General features: G+C 44.2%; 1 protein-coding gene across 5 annotated transcripts in view; it reads left to right on the forward strand.

The window, feature by feature from the left end:
* The window catches only part of madd (MAP-kinase activating death domain), a 248,446-nt gene that overhangs the window by 53,535 nt on the left and 169,571 nt on the right, over window positions 1-25,340 (forward strand). For all 5 annotated transcript variants that reach the window (XM_059975345.1, XM_059975346.1, XM_059975347.1 and 2 more), the window contains exons 6-7: window positions 14,011-14,124; window positions 22,126-22,206. In XM_059975345.1, coding sequence (XP_059831328.1) covers window positions 14,011-14,124; window positions 22,126-22,206 — 195 coding nt within the window. The remainder of the gene's footprint in view (window positions 1-14,010; window positions 14,125-22,125; window positions 22,207-25,340) is intronic.

Below are 25,340 nucleotides of genomic sequence, written 5' to 3' on the forward strand. Positions count from 1 at the left end.
TCTCCTTTGTAATGACAAATTCATACACTTCTGACTCATGACACTGAAATTTCTACCATGCTGCTAGTGTTTTCCACAGTGAAGACAGATGCAAAATATTCAGTTTGTCATTTCCTTGTCTGCCATTACTACCTCTCTCTCCAGCATCATTTTCCAGCAGTCTGATGTCCACTGTCTTACACTTCATGTATCTGAAGAAACATTTGATATCATCTTTAATATTTTTTGCCAGATTTCTTTCATATTCCATCTTATCCTTCCTAATTTTTGTTTTAGTTACTTTCTGTTGGTTTTTAAAGGCTTCCCAATCCTCAAAATGCCCACTAATTTTTGCTCTATTAATATGCCCTCTGTTTTAGAATTGAGAATCTAAAATTTATTTAAATCTTACATACATTGCAGTGTGAGGGAGTAAAATTCTTTGAGTTACGACTCCATCGCCGTGTACAGACGTGTAAATTTAAAAGTCTAATGGCTTGTAGAAAGAAGCTGTCCCATAGCCTGTTGGTCCTGGCTTTAATGCTGCAGTATCATTTGCCAGACAGAAGCAGCTGAAACAGTTTATAGTTAGGGTGATTGGTGTCCCCCGATGCTCTTCCAAGCCTTTTTCCTGTTCCTGCTGTTATAAATGTCCTCACTGGAGGAAAGTCTACATTCACAGATGCGCCAGGCTGGCTGTACCACTCTGCAGTACCCATTGATCAAGGTTGGTACAGTTCTCGTACCAGGCAGTGATACAGCCAGTCAGTATGCTCTCAATGGTGCCTCTGTAAAAGGTCTTGAGGATTTGGAGGCCCATGCTGAACTTCTCCAGTCACATGAGGTGAAAGAGATGCTGTTGTGCCTTTTATGCCACAAAGCTGATGTGTACTACCCAGGTGAGATCATTGGTGATATGTATACCGAGGAGCTTGAAACTACTCACTCTCTCAAGTACAGGCCCATTGATGTTAATTGGGCTGAACCTGTCTCCATTTCTCCTGTACTCCACAATCAGCTCTTTTTCTAACAAAGAGGGAGAGGTTGTTATCCCAGCAACACTGTGTCAGGGTGTCAACCTCTTCTCTGTAGGCTGTCTCAACACCTCTAGAAATAAGGCCAATCAAAATCATGTTACCTGTGAATTTGATCAGTAGATTGGAGCTGTGTGTGGCAGTACAGTTGTGGGTGTAAAGGAGTAGAGAAGGGAACTCGGATCACAACCCTGGGGGGCACCTTTGCTGAGGGGCAGAAGTGAGGGATACCACCTGTCGGCAATCTGATAGGAAGTCTAGGATCCAGCTACAAAGGTGAGGTGAAGGCAGAGATCTCTGAGCTTCCTGTCAAGTCTGGAGGGAATTATGATGTTGAATGCTGAACTGTAGGCCAGGAACAGCATTCTAACGTATGCATTAGTTCAGAAGGTTTAGAGTTCTTTAGTACAGGGATGATGGTGGCTGATTTGAAGCATGGGGGATAGCAACCAGGATAAATGAAATGATGAAGCTGTCTGTAAAAATGTCTGAGTTGGTGGGCATGTTCCCTGAGTACTTAGCCTTGGATGTTGTTTGGCTTGGTGGCCTTGCGTGGGTTGACACTCTGCAGAATCCTTCTGAGATCTGCTGCTGTTAGAGACGGTGGCTGCACACCGTAGCTTTCATAGTACACTACTGTCGATTGTCAGTACGGAGGAGATGTTAGTTCTGACCTGCAAAGACAGCGGTCTCCCAGTGAGGAAGTCACAGATCCAGTTACAGAGGGCCACATTTTGAATCTTGTTGGTTAGTACTGAGGGTTGATTGTGTCAAACATCGAACTGTAATCAACAAACAGCAGCCTGACATAGCTATTGCTATTGTCCAGGTGATCAAAGGCTGAATGGGCAGCCAGTGAGATTGCATCCACTGTAGACCTATTGTAGCAATAGGCAAATTGCAGCAGGTCCAGGTCCTTGTATCAACTCCTGCTGCTTAAACAAGCCATGACAAAACTCTGGAAGTACTTTACAGTAGATGTAAAGTACTTCCAGTAGATGTAAATCTTTATAATAGATGTAATGATGCCACTGGATGATAGTTGTTGAGGCAGCTCACACTGCTGTCCTTGGGCCCTGGTATGATTGTCGCCTCTGACTGCAGCAGTGAGAGGTTGAAGATATCCTTGAATGCTACTGCCATTTGATTGGCTCAGCTTTTCAGTGCCCTACCAGGTACATCATCATGGCCTGACAACGCATGAGGAGTCAGCCTCTTGAAATATGTTTTGATGTTGGTCTCTGAGACTGTGTCACCAGAAGCCACAGGGATTTGCACGGATGTAGTTTTATTCTCCTTTTCAGAGCATGCATAAAAAGCATTGAGCTCAACTGAGAATGAAGCATCACAGTTATTCATTGTAGGAAGTAATGGCCTGCAAACTCTGCCAGACCTGACATGCATCCGATTCAGTCTCTAACCTCAATTGGAATTGTTTTGTTCACTTCTAAAATGGCCTTCCTTTTACAATATAGTTCTGGATCACTGGGCTTGCATGCCACAATTCTAGCCCTCAGCACACTCTGAATCTCCTACAGCTTTTTGGTTTAGATATGTCTAGTATGTTCTCAAAGGCACACGCTTATTTACACAAATCTTGATGAAGGCAGTGACAATTGTGTATTCATTCAGATTCAAAATGAATCCCTGAATATTGTCCAGTCTACCTATTCAAAGCAGTCCTGTAAGTGCTCCTGTGCTTCCCTTTACTACACCATCTTGGTCCTCACCATTGGTGCCATGGTCTTTTCTCTTTGCCTATACACTAGGAATAGAAGTACAGCTTCTATTGTACAGATTGACTTCCCAAGGCGTGTGTCTGGGAAGGCACGGTAAACGTTCTAGTTGGTTATATAAAGTGTGTTGGCTCCTCAGACTTCACAGGTGGTAGTTTGTGGTAGTTGTTCTTTAAGCTGGCCCGTTTGAAATACCCTGCAAAGATGGGGAAGGCATCAGGGTGTGTTGTTTTGTAAATCATAAAGTATACTCCACCTACTTTACCTTTTAAAAGACTCAACTTGACCTGTCTTTGCTGTGAGTCATGAAGCTATTGGGCTACAGCATTGCGTCAGAAATGGCAGCTGTCTACCATGTTTCTGTGAAGCTAACTATACAGCAGTCCTGACAACACATACAAAATGCTGGTGGAACGCAGTAGGTCAGGCAGCATCTATAGGGAGAAGTGCTGTTGACGTTTCGGGCCGAGACCCTTCGTCAGGATGGAGCAGCAGTCCATCAGCAGTCCTGATGTCCTTGTGGTACTGCAATCTTAATGTGAAGTCTTCAGTTTTATTTTCCACAGTCTATACATTTGCCACCAGGATGGTTGGGAATGGGGGAAGTTGGTCCTAAATCACCTTCATTTCATTTGTAGCTGTAGACCAGTGTGCCATCCCTGCTTCCATTTTCTTAAATGGGATCTGCACTCGTGACTTGAGACTGCCGTTCAGGGTTCGCTAATTTTGAGTATCACTACATTTTTTAAAAACATTTTAAAACAATGTTGCATACCCATGGCTATGACTATGGATTTCAGCTGCAGTAGTCCTAAATGGGAATATTTAATGATTCCATCAGAGCTGCATGCAAAGCATCGTCATGCTTTATCACCCCCCTCACCATGTAAATCCTACTCTGGTTTGTCCTTGTGGAGTGCAACATCTCATGCTTGTCTGCATTAAATTCCATCTGCCATTTTACAGCCCCATTTTTCCACTGGTCCAGATCCTGATAGTCTTTGCTAGTCTTTCTCACTGTCTACTCTGCCCCTAATCTTGGTCTTACCCACAAGTTTGTTTCCACATTCTATCAACAATCTGACTGATAACACCTTCACTTTAATGGCCTCAAAGCCATCCTTGTCAATGAATTCCACAGATTCACCACTCTTTGACTGAAGAAATTCCTCCTCTTTTGTGTTCTTAATGGACATCCCTCTTTTCTGAGACTTTGTCCTCTGGTTCTAGACTTACCCACTATAGGAAACACCCTCTCCACATCCACTCTTTCTAGGCCTTTCAATATTTGTTAGGCTTCGATGAGATCTCTCTACATTCTTCTAAACTCCAGTGAGTGCTACCAACAAAAGTCCTCATGTGTTAACCCTTTATTCCTGGGATAATCTTGTGAACCTCTTCTAGACTCTATTCAATGCCAGGACATCTTAGATAAGGGGCCCAAAACTGCTCACAGTACTCCCCAAGTGTGGTCTCACCAATGCTTTATAAAGCCTCAGCATCACACCCTCCTTACCTTCTTTTTTTCTCTCTCTCTTTCCCTTTCACAATAACTCCTTGTCTGTTCTCCATCTTCCTCTGGTGCTCCCCTCCCCCTTTCTTTCTTCCAAGGCCTTCTGTACTATGATACTCCCACTTCTCCAGCCTGGTATCCCTTTTGCCAAGCAACTTCCCAGCTCTTAGCTTCATCCCTCCCTCTCCTGTCTTCTCCTATCATTTTGGGTCTCCCCCTCCCACTTTCAAATCTCTTACTATCTCTTTTTTCCATTAGTCCTGATGAAGGGTCTTGACCTGAAACGTCGACTGTACCTCTTCCTATAGATTAGTAGTCACCAACCGTTTGAAGCCCAATATCCCCTACCTTGGCCTTAGTGAAAGGCAAGATCGACTGCAAATTGAATAGTTACACGCATGCGCACCGGGGCAGAAAAGACCGGAAGTAAAACCCCACAACCTGGAAGTAGAAATAATGTATGAACACCAGGGGTCACCCTTTTTTTGCACCATGGACCGGTTCAATATTGACAATATTCTTATGGACCAGCTGACGGGGTAGTGGGGGTGTGGTGTTAAACATGACAAGAATACAGCATTACTCGAAGCAGGCTCCTTATGTCCAGTCTATTCCGCCATTTAGTTTACGTGGCACTCAGCACTTAACTGCTGTCCCGCTTGCTCAAGTTTTTCCCACTGGAAAAAAACTCAACAGATTTGTCTTTAAGTGCAGGGTGCTTGGACTCAAGGTACCGAAGCAGTTTTGAGTGCTTCATTGCCTCATTAGACAGCCTCCAGGCCGGAACTGCAGCCTCCCGCCTACCCACCGCCAGACGCCTTGGCCAGGCGTGGCTGTTCCCGTACCAGGGCCGCGGCAGTTGCGGTCTGGAGAGGGCGACTGACCAACCGAGCGAGGTGTGCAACAGGGTGCCCGCCTGCCCCCCCATAGGATCTATCGGCCGATAAAAGTTTGGCTCAAGGGATGACTTTCAGTAGATTGCAGCAAGGTAGTTGCTCTGATACTTACGAAACCCTGAGCCTGAATTAGGTCGTCTGCAAATATTTTAGTACCGGGTTCCCCACGGACATTCAGTGTGCTAAACAGGTTGAGAGGCAGCGCCCATCTGTCCGCGCTCCAAGCCAGTAGCAACGGCACTTCCCGCCGGCCACATCCCTGACACGCTTGGGTAATGACCTCGAGTGTATTCAAGTTCAACAGTGGCATGACAGGGAATGAGGAGAGGTGCAGCTGATTCATATCGTTCCCTTGCGGCCCAGTGGTTGGGGACCACTGAAGTACACGGTAGTGCGTGGCGGGGGGAGCTACATGCATGCGCACTGGGCAGAAATAACGGAGCTAAAACCCTGCAACCCAGAAACAATCTCTTAACAATATTTGTGTATTTATTTTTCTTTTTTTTCGGGATCTTCTGGGGAAGTCTCAAAGATTATCCAGTCGATCGTGATCGACGGGTTGGTGACCACTACTATAGATGTACCTTTCCATCCATCTGCAGATTTCCTTGTGTTTGCCTCCTTATATTCTTGTTCAGTCAAAATGAATGCTGACATTGCATTTGCCTTCCTTCCCACTGACTCATCCTGCAAGTTTATCTTTAGAGAATCCTGCACAAGGACCCCTAAGTCCCTTTATACCTCTGAATTTCTTCCCCATTTATTCCTTCTACTAAAGTGCATGATCATACATGGTCCCTACACTACATTCCATTTGCCACTCCTTTGCCCGTTCTTCAAATTTTTGCACGTCCTTCTGAAGGCTCCCTACTTCCTCAACACTTAGTGCCCCTCCATCTGTCGTTGTATCGCCTGCAAACTTGGCCACAAGACTATCAATTCTGTCATCCAAATTATTGACATAATATGCAAAGAACTGGTCCCCTGTGGAGCACCACTTGTCACTGGCAATCAACGAGCGTAGGTCCTCCTTATTCCCAGTCTTTGCCTCCTGTCAGTCTGCCAATCTTCTGTCAATGCTCATATCTTCCCTGTAATGCTATGGGCTCTTTTTTAGCTGTCTCATGCGCAGCAACTTCTCAAAGGCTTTTGAAAATCCAAGTAAACAACATTCACTGACTCTCCTTTGTCTATTCTGCCTGCTATTCCCTCAAATAATTCCAACAGATTTGTCAGGCCAGGTTTCCCCATGCTAATTTTGGCTTACTTCATCTCATGCCACCAAGTATCCCGAAACCTCATCCTTCATAATGGACTCCAACATCTTCCCAACAACTGAAATCAGGATAACTCCCAATTAGTTCCCTTTTTCTGCCTCCTCATTTCTTTAAGAGTGGAGTGACATTCGCAATTTTCCAGTCCTCTAGAACTATTCCACTATCTAGTGATTCTTGAAAGATAGCTACTGATGCCTCCACAATCTCTTCAGCTATTTCTTTCGGAACCCTGGTGTGTGCACCATTAGGTCCAGGTGACTTGCCTACCTTCAGACCTTTCAGCTTCCCAAGTATCATCATCTTAGTAATAGCAACCACACTCACTACTACCCCCAACATTCAAGTTTTTGGTATACTGCTAGTATTTTTCATAGTGAAGACTGATACAAAATACTATTTGCCTGCCATTTTTTTTGTCCCCCATCACTACATCTCCAGCATCATTTTCCAGCGTTCTGATAAGTACTCTAACCCCTCTTTTAATCTTTTATATATCTGAATAAACTTTTGATATGCTCTTATGTTATTGGCCATCCTATTTCATCTTATCTCTCCTTATGGCTTTTTTAGTTGCCTTGTGTTGGTTTTTAAAAGCTCCCCAAATCTCTAACTTGCCACATATTTTGCTATATTATATGCCCTCCCTTTTTCTTTTATGCTGTCTTTGACTTCCCTTGTCAGCCACTGTTGCCTCTTCCTCCTTTTAGAATACATCATTTTTGGGATGTATCTATGCTGTTTAAGTTTTGCCCCCTCCAGCCATTGCTGCTCTGCCGTCATCCCTGCTAGTGTCTCCTTCCTACCACCTTTAGCCAGCTATTCTCTCATGCCTCTGTAACTCCCTTTACTGCGCTTTAATACTCATATATCTAACTTTATCCTCTCCCTCTCAAACTGCAGGGTGAATTATATATTATGATCAGTGCCTCCTAAGAGTCTCTTAGTCAAATTTTGGTTCATTATACAGCACGCAATCCAGAACTGCCTTTCCCCTAATCAGCTAAACTCTACGGTGCTCTTAAAAAAAACCCCATCTCATTGGCATTCTACAAATGCCCTCTCTGGATCCAACACTAACCAGACTTTCCCAATCTACCTGCGTATTGAAATCCCCATGACTATTGTAATGTTGTTCTTACTACATGCCTTTTCTATTTCCCGTTGTGATTTGTATCCCATGTTCTGGCTACTGTTTGAAGGTCTTTATATAATTTTCATCAGGGTCTTTTTACCTTTGCTGTTTCTTAATTCTACCCACAGGATTCTACATCTTCCGATCCCATGTCACTTCTTTTTAAAGATTTGATTTTGTTTTATTTTTGTTTTACCAACAACGGACCCTGATCAGTCAAGGTGTCAAAAGGATATGGCAAGAAGGCAGGTATATAGGATTGAATGAGATCCGGGATCAGCCATGATGGAATAGTAGAGCAGACTCAATCCGCTGAATGGCCCAATTCTGCTCCCCTGTCTTAAGAACCCAGCACCGATCCCTGCAGCACACCACTAGTCACAGCCTCCAGTGAGAGGGACATGTATCTCCTCCCACTCTCTGGTTTCTGTCGTGAAGTCAATGTCTAATTTACTACCTCGTCTTGAATAGTAATTGACTGAACCTTCTTGACCACGCGGACTTTAGTTCTCTTGACTTGTTTTTCTGTTTTCGGTATTCTAACATTAACATATGGAGATGTGGTTGTCATTCTGTCAGTACCATGTCTGTATAAACATAGTCCAGTCTGTTTCCCTAGTGGCTTTGGTGACGTGTTGGTGGAATTTGGGTAAAGTGTCCAGCAGGTTAACATATAACCATATAACAATCACAGCACGGAAACAGGCCATCTCGGCCCTCCTAGTCCGTGCCAAACTCTTAATCTCACCTCGTCCCACCTACCCGCACTCAGCCCATAACCCTCCACTCCTTCCCTGTCTATATACCTATCCAATTTTACCTTAAATAACACAACTGAACTGGCCTCTACTACTTCTACAGGAAGCTCATTCCACACAGCTATCACTCTCTGAGTAAAGAAATACCCCCTCGTGTTTCCCTTAAACTTCTGCCCCCTAACTCTCAAATCATGTCCTCTCATTTGAATCTCCCCTACTCTCAATGGAAACAGCCTATTCACGTCAACTCTATCTATCCCTCTCAAAATTTTAAATACCTCGATCAAATCCCCCCTCAACCTTCTACGCTCCAATGAATAGAGACCTAACTTGTTCAACCTTTCTCTGTAACTTAAGTGCTGAAACCCAGGTAACATCCTAGTAAATCGTCTCTGCACTCTCTCTAATTTATTGATATCTTTCCTATAATTCGGTGACCAGAACTGTACACAATATTGCAGTCTCCTGCAATTATGAAGAGACCATCTGGGCGCTTCTTTTATAGGGAGCTGAAGATGCTGTAAAGCTCTCCCAATACATCCTTGGTATTCATGCTTGGAGGTAGGGGGAATGTAGACAGCAGTGATGAACACAGCAGTAAATTCCATGAGTGGGTAATGTAGCTGGCATTTAATTGTAAGGTGTTCAATTGCTCCAGAATAATGACTACTAAATACAGAGGAGTTTGTGCACCAACCTTTGTTAATGTACACATAGAGCCCTCTGCCTCTGAATTTCCCTGACGGTGTATCCGTCTGTGTGGAACAGAATCATCCCATTGAGTTGAAATACTGAGTCAGGCATGTTGTTTACCCATGTTTTGGTGAGAACCAGAATGCAGCAGTTTCTCATCTCTTTCTGTGTGTTCATTTTTGGTCTCAGTGAGTCCTTTTAATTTTCTAGCGAGTGGACGTTAGCCAACATCATGAACATTTGATCAGACGTTCCACAGATTTGTGATACTAGTGCAACTGCCTACCATGTACCGCAGTGCAGAAAGGCATCAAGATTTCCTGGTGAACCTCTCAAAACAGGGTTGAGTGCTGGATACAGCAAGTCACTGTACTGAAGCCCAGCAAAGCTCAGCATTCTTGTTCTTGTACTGAAATATTATGCTCCAAAGCTAGCTATGGTGTAAGACAAGATGTTGCAGTGTTGCTCCCTTCTCCTCATCAATCTGCTCATCTGTGCTCATTTTGGGTTTCAGCTTCCATCTTGATCAAAAGTGCCAAATTCTGGAGGTCAGGGTTGAGTGGTAACCCATTACATTAAGATCTTGACTGAGTTGATGACTCCTCATCAAGTAGTCTCAGCGTCTGTGGAAATGAATAGTGTTGGGGATCACAGCTGTTGTTTCAGCTGAATCCTTCCAAATGTAGCATCTCTGCAGGAAGTCCCCAAGACTTTGGCCTTGGCCCTATCAATTACATCTGCTCCATGTATATTCATTCCGTGAGAAGTGGGGACACTTGCTTATGATTACACAATGTTCAGTTGCATTTGCATTACCCCATAAAGTGAAGCAGTGAGGCTCAAAGAGCCCAGATACATCCCTGGCAGCCCAGTTAAATGATATTAGTGTAACAAAGTTAATAACCATCCTCAAGAAGAGAGTCCTGCCATTTATCCTATATGTATAAATGATTTTTATCTCCCTAAGCACATTACCTTACAATTATTTGGATTGAATTCTATTTGCCAGTGCAACATCTAATTTTCCAGACTGAACTACCTCCTGCTGTACTTTTCATGGCTTTGTGCAGCTCCACATTTGACAACTGACAACTTGTTCAACAGGCAAACTACGTTCTCATCCAAGTTGTATATAAGCCCCAAATGTTTTGTTACAACAAAAGGTTCTCGTATCCGGCTTGGATGTGCGGAAAGGCAGAGAAATTCCAATTATCTACTTAAAACTATAGTTATTATGTCAGAACAGAGCAGGCATTAAAATAGGTTATGTGAAGGTTCCTCTCTGCAGCACACCTCATCTGCCAGTCCACGGTGCCATTCAGTACCAGTTCATCGGTGTTGTCTCGGAAAACATTCAAGAACCCCTCAACTGCTTTACTTTTCAGATTCAGTTTATTGTCATTTAGAAACCACAAATGAAATGCAGTTTAAAAAATGAGACAACATTCCTCCAGAATGATACCACAAAAGCATTCGACAAAACAGACTACACCAGAAAATCCACGTAATGTTTGGCAATCTCCAATCCAGAGTCCGCTGATATGAAATTCTGCTGTAATTCTATCCCTTTAATGTTGCAAATCCAGTGCATCAGAAGTTGCAACTTTATAAAAGTCTGGTTAGGTCACATCTGAAGTATTGCATACAGTTCTGGATGCCCCACTATAGGAAGGATGTTGAGGCTTTGTAGATGGTGCAGAAGAGGTTTACTAGGATGCTGCCTGGTTTAGAGGGCATGTGCTGTCAGGAGAGGCTGGATAAATTTGGGTTGTTTTCAGTGGAGCAGCAGAGGTTGAGGGGAGATCTGATAGAGGTTTATAAGATTATGGGAGGCAAAGGTAGAGTGGACAGAGAATATCTGTACCCCCGGGTTGAAATGTCTAATACCAGAGGGCGTATATTGAAGGTGAAAGGGGGTAGATTCAAGGGAGATGTGAGGGGTAAGTTTTTTTTTACTCGGGAGTGGTGGATGCCTGAAATGCGTTGCCTTGTACGGTGGTAGAGGCAATTTTATTGGATGCTTTTAAGAAACATTTGGATAGGCATATGGATGTAAGAAAGATGGAAGGATATGGACATGATGTAGGTAAGAGGGATTAGTGTTTGGGTATTTTTGGTTTTTCTTTTAGCTGGTTCAGCAAAACATTGTGGCTTGAATGACCTGATCCCTGTGCTGTAAGACTGAGACATGGGAGCAGAATTAGACCATTCAGCCCATCGAGTCTGCTCTGCCATTCCATCATGGCTGATCCTGGATCCCACTCAACCCCATACACCTGCCTTCTTGTAATATCCTTTGGTGCCCTGACCTATCAGGAAGCTATCAACTTCTGCCTTAAATATATCCACGGATTCCACCGTAGTCTGTGGCAGAGCATTCCAAAGACTTACGACTTACTGGCTAAAAAAATTCCTCCTTACCTCTATTCTAAAAGGTCATCCCCCTCAATTTTGAGGTTGCGCTCTCTAGTACTGGATACCCCCACCATAGGAAACATCCTCTCCACATCCACCCTATCTAGTTCTTTCAAATTTCAGTAGGTTTCAATGAGACTCCCACACATTCTTCTAAATTCCAGTGAGTACAGGCCCAAAACTGCCAAATGCTCTTCATATATTAATCCCTTCATTTCCAGAATCGTCTTCGTGAACCTCCTCTGGACTCTCTCCAATGGCAACACATCCTTTCTGAGATATGGGGTCCAAAACTGTTGGCAATACTCCATATGCAGCTTGACCAGTGTCTTATAAAGGCTCAACATTATCTCCTTGCTTTTATATTCTATTCCCCTTGTGAAATAAATGCCAACATTGCACTTGCCTTCTTTACTACAGACTCAACCTGCAAATTAACCTTCTGGGAGTCTTGCTCAAGAACTCCTAAGTCTCTCCGCACCTCTGATGTTTGAACCTTCTCCCCAATTAGATAATAGTCTGCACTATTGTATCTTTTACCAAAATGCATTATCATACATTTCCCAACACTGTATTCCATCTGCCACTTTTTTGTCCAGTCTTCCATTTTGTCTAAGTCCTTGCTGCAATCACATTATTTCCTCAGAACTACCTACCGCTCCATCTATCTTTGTATCATCTGCAAACTTTGCCACAAAGCCATCAATTCCGTTATCTAAATCTCTGACAAACAATGCGAAAAGTAGCGGTCCCAGTACTGACCCCTGAGGAACACCACTAGTCACTGGCAGCCAACCAGAAAAGGCCCTCTTTGTTTCCACTCACTGCCTTCTGGAGTTTTGACTTGTGGGTCGGGTGATAGGCCAGATCATCAAAATGTTACACATGGCACAGCAGACCTCAGATAGCAGCAGCAAGACCAGCCCGCGGGGTGTAAGGGGAGGCCAGCGAGCTGCACACCCAGTACATGCCATTCAGGGTGGGAAACAAACCTGTTTCCCCAACTCCTTTGTACACCTTGGATGAGGTATTGCTTGTTAACTACTATGGTTGGAGGTGGGCTGTTGAGGGGCTCCCACTTAGACAGTCTCACCAGTACTGAAGTTCAAGACACCTCAAAATCTTTCGGAAAGAGGAGGAAATGGAGAACCTTAAATGTGAAGTGGAAGTAGCGAATCAACAGTGCATGACACTGGTGGTGGCTGCCCCATTGGTGCAGACTCAGGCTGAGGAGATGGGGGGAAAAGTGTATGGACTCCTACTTCCACCTGGCTAAAGTCCAGCAGCAGGAAGCAGCCCAAAGGGATAAATGGCAACCAGTCTCGTGAAGGTCCAAAGCCTTATTTTATGGGCTGATGACCCAGATACCTGGGATGGGCATATTTGTTTGATGGTAGGTCAGGAGGATGGGTGGGAATTTGGCCTCTAGGCCAATCTCCCACACCAGGACAATCCCTCACTCCGGGGCAATGTGTCTTGCAGCTAGAGGAAGAATGGGAGTGGAGACCAGAAACACTTCCATGATGCCTAAGGAATATTTTCTGAGGAATTGGTGGAGCTGGGAGATCAGTACAGAGAGGAAAGCTGGGGGAACTGTTAGTAGTGTGGTTGTTAAGGATATTGGATGCTGGGGAAGGTGGAGTGATCTTATCCAACAAGGAAGTGGACACCCTGGGAGCTGGGAGGAAAGCAGTGCCTTATGGGGGATGGTCAGGGAGGAATGGTCCCAGTTGGAGAGAGTAACGGCTGCAATGAAGGGTGGGACACAGCACAGGCTGTTCGTCATGACCCCTATCTCTGGGATTTTTGAGGAGGGTGATGATTTGCTGGAGAAACCAAAGTTCAGCTTGACTGTGGTAGGCTACCTGGTAAAAATGACATCCCCCTCATCTGAATGGAATAATACTGCCCCTTTTAGGGTTAGTGAAAGGGATGACAGTAATATTGGCTATCGGACTCTTATAGTGGTTGGAACATGCACACAAAAAACATTACACTTGTTAATTTATTTATGAATGAGAGATAAGGGGTATTTTGTATCAGGGGAGGGTAGTTTGTACTGGTGGGGGGGTGTTAGGGCAGTTTGTACCTGGTGGCAGGGATGGGAGGAGGGTCAGTTTGTAACCTGTGACAGGGTTGCGAGGGGGTTAGTTTGTATCTGGTGGTAGGGATGAAAGGGGGTTAGTTTGTAGCCGGGGATGGGAGTGGGTTAATTTAATGTAGAACATGCTAGTGGATTTGTGCCAACAGTGGCTTGTGTGAAGGAGTTTTTTGTGCAGGAGGGAGAGGAAAGGGGAGGTTTTCATACTTGGCCTGTGACTGGTAGAGATGGAGTTGTACTTTGTGAAAACTAAAGAGAATACAATAAGGGTCACCCACGTGATCAGATAGAACAGAGGATTGTGATGTCTAGTGCTGTGATGCTTTGCGGTTTTGTGATGTTAAGATGGAAATGTCTTTGGGTAGAGTTGTATCCTTTGTGTCATGGTGCCATTTTATCTGAGTGTAAATATTACTTTCTATGTAATAGTTGCCAATAATAATCAATCATTTACATCTTCACATCTTTTTTTAAAGCTACTACTAGCTCCGACCCCTTACATCATTGGAGTCCCGGCCAGCTTCCTCCTCTACAAGGCTGATTTCAAGATGCCAGATGATGTGTGGCTTGTTGATCTAGATGCTAATAAGGTAAGGCATGTGAGAGATGGAGAATGAAGCTCAATTTCCAAGTGGATCCACAGAAAGGTGGCTCCATGGGTTGGGCCTAATATGCTGTATTCATAGTGAGATGGTTGAAATTCTTTAGTTGACTGTCCAATAATTATTGCTTCTAATTTCATTGCTTTTGGTTCACATTACCTGTGAGGCTTTGTACCATGAGGCTGTTGCACAGTGCCTGGAAAGGTTAGATCATATGACCATCAGACATAGGAGTAGAATTAGGCCACTTGGCCCGTCGAGTACTCTGCCATTCTATCATGGGTGATTTATTATCCATCTCAACCCCATTCTCCTGCCTTTACCCCATATCTTCTCATTCTCTTGACTAATCAAGAGCCAAAAAGAATCCACTTTAAATATACTCAGTGACTTGTTCTGCACAGCCATCCGTGATGATGATTTCCATAAATTCACCAGCCTCTGGCTAAAGGAATTGCTTCTCATCTCTGTTCAAAATGGACGTACGGACGTTCCTCTGTTCTGAGGCTGCACCCTTCGGTTCTTGACTCCCCCACTGTAGGAAACATGCTCTCCACGTTCACTCTTTCTAAGCCTTTCAATATTCCATAGTTTTCAATGAGATCTCCCTTCAATCTTCTAAGCACCAGCAATTACAGGCACAGAACCATCAAACACTCCTCACGTGTTAACTCTTTCATACCCAGAATAATTTTCGTGAACCTCCTTTCATGGACCTTCTCCAGCGCCAGCACATCTTTCCTTACATAAGGGGACCAATACTGCTCAGAATCAGAAGCAGAATCAGGTTTATTATCACTGGCATGTGACTGAAATTTGTTAACTTAGCAGCAGGAGTTCAATACAATACATAATCTAGCAGAGAACAAATAAATAAATAAATAAATCAATTAGGTATATTGAATAGATTTTTTAAAAAGTACAAAAACAGAAGTACTGTATTTTTTTTTTAAATTGTGAGGTAGTGTCCAAAGATTCAATGTCCATTTAGGATTCGGATGGTGGAGGGGAAGAAGCTGTTCCTGAATCGCTGAGTGTGTGCCTTCAGGCTTCTGTATCTCCTGCCTGATGGTAACAGTGAGAATAGGGCATGCCCTGGGTGTTGTAGGTCCTTAATAATAGGCACTGTTTTTCTGAGATACAGCTCCTTAAAGATGTCCTGGGTACTTTGTAGGCTAGTACCCAAGATGGAGCTGACTAGATTTACAACCTTCTGTAGCTTCTTTCGGTCCTGTGCAGTAGCCCCTCCATACCAGACAGTGATTCAGCCAGTCAGAACGCTCTCCACAGTACAACTATAGAAGTTTTTGAGTGTATTTATTGACACACCAAATCTCTTCAAACTCCTAATAAAGTATAGCCACTGTCTTGCCTTCTTTATAACTACATCAATATGTTGGGACCAGGTTAGATCCTCAGAGATCTTGACACCCAGGAACTTGAAGCTGCTCACTCTCTCCACTTCTGATCCCTCTGAGGATTGGTATGTGTCCCTTCGTCTTGCCTTTACTGAAGTCCACAGTCATCTCTTTCATCTTACTGACAGTGAGTGCTAGGCTGTTGCTGCGGCACCACTCTACTAGTTGGCATATCTCACTCCTGTATGTCATCTTGTCACCACCTGAGATTCTACCAGCAATGGTTGTATCATCAGGAAATTTATAGATGGTATTTGAGCTATGCCCAGCCACACAATCATGTCTATATCAATACTGTCTCCCTCTGGCTATCCATCCCATAGGATGATGATGGTTCCTTTCAGTCAGTTAGTGGGGTTTGATATGTGCATCCTGGAGTGGCTGTACAGGCCGATCCCTGACAGGCACTGCTTGCCACATACTTGGCAGGTGAGGCCTGGAGGGGCAGCAGGGGCAGAAGCTCTGTTGTGGCACTTCCTGTGCCTTTCCTCTGTTGCCTCTATGAGCTTGTTCTCAGCAGCGTCCACACCTTTTCTGATAGTATCCCTCCACTGAGAGCAACCTTGAGCCAGATCCTCCCATGTTGATGGGGTAATGTCAGCTTTCTTGATGCTCCTGTGCAGAATATCCTTGTACCGTAGTCGCTGGCCTCCTCGTTTTCGGGTACCATTGGACAGTTGCATGTACAAGATGTCCTTGGGCAGTCTTCCGTCAGGCATTCTGACAACATGTCCTGCCCAGCGCGGTTGGGCTGATTTCACCAAGGTTGAAACTACTGGCATTCCAGCTCAAGAGAGGACCTTGGTATTGGAGACCTTGTCTCGCCAAGTGATCTTCATCAGAGAACGTAGATCAATGTAGGTGCTGGTGCTGCAGTTGGTCAAGCTGGCTTAAGTGACTCTGATATGGGCACCATATCTCACATCTGTATAGCAAGACTGATATGACAATGGCTCTGTATACCTTGCACTTGGTGGCTAATCTGATGTTCTGTGACCAAACTCGATCTTTTAGCTGGCCAAAGGTAAAGCAGGCTTTTCTGGTTCTTGACTCAATCTCTACATCCAGAGAAGCTGAGGCTGTTATTGTGCTGCCCAGGTAACAAAACCTGTTGACAGCATTGAGATGAGTGTCATCAATGAAGACAGTTGGTTCTTCCTAGGTCGAGCCAGGAGCTGGTTGGTACAAAACTTGTGTCTTTTTCAGACCGATTGTCAGTCCAAAGCGTTTGGCTGCACTGGCAAAGCGATTGGTGACTTCAAGTCTTCAAGAGAGTGGGCAACCAGTGAACTGTGGCTCATGTGCCACAATGTCCCTGACTTTTCTTTTTGCTCTCAGTCTTGCAAGGTTGAGGAGCCTGCCATCAGCCCTCATTTGTAGGAAGACCCCTGATTTCAGGTCTGACGTGGCATCCTGAAGAACAGCAGTGAAGAATAGTCCAAACAGAGTAGGAGCCAAAACGCATCCCAGTTTTACGCCTTTGCTGATGGGAAATGAGTCTGACAACTCACCACACATATTGATGTGGCCTTCCATGCCTTCATGGAACTGACAGATGATATTGGCACATGCACAGAATTCAAAACACCGTTCAGATGGCCAGACAAGCTCAAATGCACATGGATGCATCTGTGATCTAAAAGCTGCATCTCATTGACTATGTCATCACCCGATAATGAGACATCTCTGACGTTCGTATCACTAGAGTTGAGCGCTCAACTGATCATCAAATGGTGTGGTCGGATCTATGTCTATCGATCAAACCTCCACACAGACAGAATGCTGCCAAACCACCCAAAAGGCTGAACACACTAAATTGAAACACCGTGAGTGTGCCGATGCCCTGAAATCCTCTATGGAAACTGCTGTAAGCAGACTGGTTGATATGGTATTACTGAGCACTCGAATGCTTTCAAAGAAACGGTCTATAGCACTGCCCAGGACACCTTGGGGAAAGTCAAGTGCAAGCATCAGGACTGGTTTGATGAAAGCAGCCAATCTGTGCAGGACCTTCTAAGAGCTAAGGCAGCTGCACTCCAGGCTCTTCTTCGACACCCAAACTCAAGTTCCAATAAACGTGACTTTTTGAGTGCAAAATCAACTTTGCAGAGGCAGCTCAGAGCTATGAAAGACCAATGGTGGGTGAACAAGGCCAAGGAGTTACAAGCCTTCGCTGACTGTAATGACTCAAGAAGCTTCTATGAAGTAACCATGGTTGTGTATCGTCCATCAAAACAAGGCACCTCACAACTCCTGAGCAAGGACAGTACATCCATCTTCACTGAGAAGTCAGAGCACGTGAAAAGATGGCAAGAACACTTCCACAAGCTGCTGAACAGACCAGGAACCATCACCAATGAAGCACTAGGCAAAGTACTCCCTTGACCCATACTGTTCAAGCTTGATGCTCCCCCTACTCTTCACGAGGTCATCAAAGCCATCAAACAGCTAAAACCCAACAAAGCACCAGGGCCTGACGGTTTCGCAGCCGATAGCTACCAGTATGGTGGTAACACACTGACATGCCTGCACCAGCTGTTCACAAAGTTGTGGGGAGCTGCAGAACTACCACAAGACTTCAAAGACTTCAATTGTGACCATCTACAAGAAAAAGGGAGACGAGAGACTGCAGCAGTTACCGTGGCATCTCTCTTCTGTCAGTTGGAGGAAAATGCCTCGTGAAGATCATCCTTAGACACTTGGTGTCCAACATCAGTGACAACGTCCTTCCAGAAGGCCAGTGTGGTTTTTGAACAGGCTGTAGTACAGTGGACATGATCTTCTCACTGAGGCAGCTCAAAGAGAAATGCGTTGAGCAGCAGAGAAGTCTCTATGTCACATTTTTTGATCTAACCAAAACGTTTGACACTGTTGGTAGAGATGGCTTGTGGAAGCTTCTGCCAAAATTCAGTTGCCCCCCCCCCCCCACCCCCATGCCTAACCAACATCATCCGTCATGTGTATATAGAGAGTAGAGCAGCGGACTAAGCACATGCACCTGAGGTACACCAGTGTTGATTGTCAGCAAGGAGGATATGTTATCACCAATTTGCACAGACTGTGGTTTTCCTGTTAGGAAGTCGAGGATCCAGTTGCAGAGGGAGGTACAGAGGCCCAGGTTCTGCAACTTCGCAATAAGGATTGTGGGAATGATGGTATTAAATGTGGAGCTATAGTTGATATTCCAAGTGCAGTCTGAACAATGCCTTATAAAACCTCAGCATTACATCTTGTATTCTAGTCCACTCAAAATGAATGCTAACATTGCATTTGCCTTCCTTATCACCGACTCAATTTGCAAATTAACCTTTAGGAATGCTGCATAAAGTCTGCCAAGTTCCTTTGCAACTCTGATTTTTGTTTTTTCTCCTCCGCTTAGAAACTACTCTACACCTTCATTCCTTCTACCAATTTGCAGGACCGTACAATGCCCTACACTATATATCATTTGCCTCTTCTTTGCCCATTCTTCCAATCTGTCTCAAGTCCTTTTGCAGACTCCTGCTTCTTCAACACTACCTGCCCTTTTTTGTACCATTTGCAAACTTGGTCACTAAGCTATCAATTCTGTTATCGAAATCATTGACATATAATGTAAAAAGAAGTTGTCCCAATACTGACCCCAGGAGAACATCATTAGTCACTATTGGCCAACCATAATAGGTCCCCTTATTCTGACTCTTTGCCCCCCTGCCAGGCAACCACTCTTCTATGCATTCTAGTATCTTTCCTGTAATACAATGGGCTTTTATCTTGTTAAGCAGCCTCATGTATAGCAACTTGTCAAAGGTTTTCTGAAAATCCAAGTGAACAACATCCTCTGACTCTCCTTTGTCTATCCTGCCTGTTATTTCCTCAAAGATTCCAACAGAATTGTCAGGGAGAATTTCCCCTGAAGGAACTATGCTGACTTGGCCTGCTTTATCATGTGTCTCCAAGTACCCCCGAAACCTTATCCTTAATAACGAACTTCAACGCCTTCCAAGCCACTGAAGACAGTCTAAATACCTTTCTTCTGCCTCCCTCACTTCTTAAAGAGCAGAGTGACATTTGCAATTTTCCAGTCCTCCTTCAAGAATCTCCTTCAAGTTTTCAAGAATCTGGTGCTTAACTGCCTGCAGGCCTTTCAGCTTTCCAAGCACCTTCTCCTTAGTAACTACAAAGGCGGAAGTACTTGATTACTCCCAAGCAACTACACTCTTTTCTGCCCCCTGTCAATCTTAAATTTCTGGCATTTTGTTCAGGTCTTCCACAGTGAAGACTGATGCAAAATATGTATTAAATTTGTTTGCAGTTTTTTTGTCCCCCATTAGTACCTCGCCAGCGACATTTTCCAGCAGTCCGATAACCACTCTCACCTCTCATTTAATCTTTATATATCTAATCAAAATATTTGCTGTCCTCTTTTATATTATTAGCCAGCTTGTTTCATATACTTCATCTTTTCTCTTATGGCTTTTTTAGTTGCCTTGTGTTAGTTTTTAAAAGCTTCCCAGTTCTCTAACTTCCCACTCTTGTTTGATATATGCCCTCTCGTTTACTTTTATGTTGACTTTGACTTCCCTGTCAGCCTCAGTTCCCCCCTCCTTCCTTTTGAGTACTACTTCATCTTTGCGATGTATCTATTGTGCCTTCTAAATTGCCACCAAAAACCCAAGCCTTTTGTCATCATGATAATGTCCCCCTTCCAATCAACTTTGACCAGCTCTTCTCTCATGCCTCTGTAATTTCCTTTACACCACTGTAATACTAATACATCTGACTTCATCTTCTCCCTTTCAAACTGCAGTGTGAATTCTTTCATGTTATGATCACTGCTCCTCAGCAGTATCCCCAAAAATGAATCACATTGCACTTGCACCATGGCTGGTTAAATTCCACCAGCCATTGTCCATTTTGGCAGGACAACAATTAGTGGACGCATATTATCTACAGTCAGAGTTTAGGGCTTTGACATGCAGAGGCAGAACTTTCGCTGTTGTGAAGTTACAGCAAACCTAACAATATTATTGCTGATTGCTATAGTGATTGAGTACTAAAATAGGGAGGGTCTGCTTTGGTTTCTTATTGATGAAACCACATCTGGAGTTAGTGTACAGCATAGGTCTTATTTAAGGAAGGGCAGAAATGCATTGGAAACAGTTCCAGATGAGGTTTATGGTGCCTGGAATACATGTAGTCCCCGTGTTACAAATGTCCGACTTACAGACAACTCGTACTTACGAACCGAGGAAGGAGAACGCCGTCTGCCATTTTAAGTCTTTGCAGTTGACACTGTGAGTGTGTAACTTTGAATATGGCTGAAATTTTTCTTAGCAAGATTCACCCTGACCCCGCCGCCCCCTCCCCCCCCCCCCGTTCCGGTCAGCTGGTGGCGCAGTGAGATCAGCTGGAGAACGGAGGTTCCAGAGTTTGATCCAGTGACAGACCACTCCTGTGCCAGGTTGATTTCGATCTAGTGACTCCTGTACCATCCGTGCCGGGTTGATGTTGAGTTCGCAACTCGACATCATAAAAAAAACAATGCCACCTCCCGTTTAAATTCCCATGCGGAATATTGTGGAGGATCAAATACCCAAACCCAGCACAGCCCCCACTTGTCCCATTTAACCTGTCACAGTGCAATGGACTTTCGGACCAGGGGAATTCAGTGTGGTGGTCCTTGGGACCCAGTGGACCTCAGGAGCTGGTGTAGTTTGGGACCCGCTGCCCGCAGTGTTTCAATTCCATTGATGGGAAGCGATCGCGATTGAAAATAAAGTGGAAATAATAAAGCGATTGGAAAGAGGTGAAACACCATCGGTCATTAGAAAAGTGTTAGGCTACAGTCGGTCAATGATCAGAACAATTTTAAACAATAAAGTGAGAATAATGGAGCATGTGAAAGGCTCTGCCCCGATGAAAGCTACAATTATTACTAAGCAACGCAGTGGTTTAATTATTGGAGTACATACGTTTCTTAAGTGTTTTATGTGCACAGACAGGTAAAATATGTACTATATATTAAGGCAAACGTTTGACTAACTGACGCTAAATAATACCAGATGTATTTTTTCCGACTTACGTACAATTCTGGCTTAAAGACGGACTCGGGAATGGAACTCGTTCGTAGCCCAGGGGTTGCCTGTATTCAGGTTCTCTGATGGGGAAAGATTGGATAGGCTAGGTCTGTCTGATGGAAGTATAGAAAAGCAGGAGCTCATCAGATTGAAACCTATGATTCTTGAGGGTCTTGACAGGTTAACTGTTGCGTGGAGGAAACCAAAAATAGGATTGATGTTTTAAAAGTTAGGAGTCACCACTTAAGATAAGTAAGTCAAAAGTGCTTCTGAGAGTTTTGAACTCTTTGGAACTCTGTCCTTCCAAATGATGGAAGAAGCAGAATATAGGTAAGGTAGAGATAGGCTGACTTGACAAGTAGGTAGAACTGCAAACTTGTAGTTGCAGTCAGGTCTGTACAGTTAATTTAACAGATTTGTTAAAGTCAGATCAGTTCCCATCCATGTGACAGCTTCTCTTGTGTTTTGGGCTGTGATTTTTTTTTAACCAGTTTTTTTTAAATATTTGGCAGGTTATTGCTCCTACGAACGCAGAGCTGTTGCCCCTCATGCCTGAACCCGAAGCCAGTGAGCTGAAGAAGCATCTGAAGCAGGTAACATAAACACAAGAGATTCTGCAGATGCTGGAAATCCAGAGCGACATGCACAAAATGCTGGAGGAACTCAGTAGGCCAGGCAGCATCTATGGAAATGAATAAGCAGTTGATGATTTGGGTCAAGACCCTTCTTCAAGACTGGAAGGGAAAGATTGTTGAATAAAACGATGGGAGAAGGGGAAGGAGGATTAGCTGGAAGGTGATAGCTGAAGCCAGGTGGGTGAAGTTAAAGAGAGGAAGGAATCTGATAAGAGGAGAATGAACCATAGGAGACAGAGAAGGAGGAGGGGCATCAAGGGGAAGATGATAGGCAGGAGAGAAGAGGTAAGAGGCCAGAGTGGGAAATAGAAGAAAAGGGAAGGGTGAGGGAAAGAAAATTGCAAGAAGGAGAAATAGATGTTCATGCCATCAGATTGGAGGCTACCTAGACGGAATATGAGATGTTGATCCTCCACCTTGTGGTAAAAAAGGTAGTAGCCATGGACTGATGTGTTGGAATGGGGATAGGAATTAAAATGGTTGGCCAAGGAGAAATTCTGCTTTTGGCAGTTGGAGTGAAGGTGCCAACAAAGTGGTCCCCAGTTTGCATCAGGTCTCACCAATGTAGAGGAGGCTGCATTGGGCTACTGGATACAACCCCAATAGGTTCAGAGGTGAAGTGTTGCCTCACCTGGAAGGACAGTTTGGAACCCTGAATGGAGGTAAGGGCGGAGGTTCAAAGTACATTTATTATCAAAGTATGTACACATGCAGAGGAGGAAAAAAACAAATCATGCAAACAATAAAAGTAAGTAAATAGCATTCAGAACAAAAGTGAGCCCACAGACATGAAGTCCTGAACAGCCGGAGCAGGCCACAGCCTTGGCCTCAGTTCAGCGCAGAGCTGAGTAACTGTCACGGAGCAGAGAGCAGAACTGACCCAACACCTTTCTTTTTCAATGTAGCCTTCTTTTAAATTGTCCAAACGTTGAATCATTCCTCACTCTGGGACCCAGGCCTTGTTGCTTCGATATGCTCTGACCCTGGACCTGGCCACCATGCTTCAGCCCATGCCTGACCTTTCCAAATTGGCCTGGAGCTTAGATTGATCAAACCTTGGGTCTTTCCTTGCTTTTGGTTTAGGTGGATAGGCCTCAATTCTGCCTTGCCTCTGCTTGCCCCGGCTTTGTCTCATCTGTGCTTGCTTTGAATCCCCCTTGACCTTGCCTCACACCTGCTCACCTTGACCATGGTCTACTGAAATAAAACCTCATCCTGGGGACAGATGCTATGCCATGTCTCCCTTTTCATTGGGTACGTAGAACAGTCCATGTTCTAAGTCTTCCCTGTTAATGCTTCCTGCAGTACATTAACGACTGTATTGGTGCTGCTTCATGCACCTGCTGAGCTCATCAATTTCAACAACTTTGCCTCCAGCTTCCACCCTGCCCTTAAATTCACTTGGTCCATTTCTGTCACCTCCCTCTCCTTTCTCAATCTCTGCCTCCTCTTCTGGAGACAAAATGTTTGCCAACATATTATATGACTATACCTCTTCCCATCCTACCTCCTGTAAAAATACTATTCACTTTTCTCAGTTCCTTCATCTCTGCCGCATTCTGTTCCCAGGTTTAGGCTGACTTTTCCAGGACATCAGAAGTGTCCTCCTTCAAAGATCAGGGTTTTCCTTCCTTTACCATTGTTGCTGCCCTCATCTGCATACCCTCCATTTCCTGGACATCTGCACTCACCTCATTTTCCTGCTGCCTTAGGGGAAGGAGTTCCTCTTGTAAATTGGATTAGACATTGGCTCAGTGGGAGAAGTCAGAGAATGGTAGTGGAGGATTGCTTCTCTGAGTGGAGGCCTGTGATTAGTTGTGTGCCACAGGGATCAGTGCTGGGTCCATTTTTATTTTTCATCTATATCAATGATCTGGATGATAATGTGGTAAATTGGATCAGCAAGTTTGCTGATGATACAAAGATTGGAGGTGTAGTGGACAGTGAGGAAGGTTTTCAAAGCTTGCAGAGGGATTTGGACCAGCTGGAAAAATGGGCTGACAAATGGCAGATGGAGTTTAATACAGACAAATGTGAGATATTGCACTTTGGAAGGCCAAACCAAGGTAGAACATACAAGGTAAATGGTAAGGCACTGAGTAGAACAAAGGGATCTGGGAATATAGATACAAAATTCCCTAAAAATGGCGTCACAGGTAGATAGGGTCGTAAAGAGAGCTTTTGGTACGTTGGCCTTTATAAATCAAAGTATTGAATATAAGAGTTGTAATGTTATGGTGAGATTGTATAAGGCATTGGTAAGGCCCAATTTGGAGTATTATGTGCAGTTTTGGTCAATGAATTACAGGAAGGATTTTAATAAGGTTGAAAGAGTGCAGAGAAGGTTTACAAGGATGTTGCTAGGACTTGAGAAACTGAGTTACAGAGAAAGGTTGAAAAAGTTAGGTCTTTATTCCCTGGAGCGGAGAAGAATGAGGGGAGATTTGATAGAGGTATATAAAACTATGATGGATATAGATAGAGTGAATGCAAGCAGGCTTTTTCCACTGAGGTTAGGGGAGAAAAAAAGCCAGAGGACATGGGTTAAGGGTGAAGGGGGAAAAGTTTAAAGGGAACATTGGTGGTGGTGGGGGGGCTTCACACAGAGTGGTGGGAGTGTGGAATGAGCTGCCAGATGAAGTGGTAAATGCGGGCTCACTTTTAACATTTAAGAAAAACTTGGACGGGTACATGGATGAGAGGTGTATGGAGGGATATGGTCCAGGTGCAGGTCAGTGGGACTAGGCAGAAAAATGGTTCGGCACGGCCAAGAAAGGCCCAAAGGCCTGTTTATGTGATGTAATGTTCTATGGTTCTATTGTCCTCACTTACCACTCCATGATCTACCACATCCAAGACATCACTCTTCACAACCTTCACCATCTTTAAATGAGATCCTACCACCAAACAGATTTTTACCTTTCCCCACACTCTGTTTTCTGCAGAGACCATTTTGTGATTCCCTTGTCCATTTGTTCCTCTGCACTAATCTTCCTCTTGGCACATTTCTGCAAGGAGCAGAAATATTCTACTTGTCCATACACCACCTCCCTTACCTCCATTCACGCCCCCAAGTAGTCCTTTACCTGCAA

Source organism: Hypanus sabinus, chromosome 7 (genome assembly GCF_030144855.1).
Source record: "Hypanus sabinus isolate sHypSab1 chromosome 7, sHypSab1.hap1, whole genome shotgun sequence".
NCBI lineage: Eukaryota > Metazoa > Chordata > Chondrichthyes > Myliobatiformes > Dasyatidae > Hypanus > Hypanus sabinus.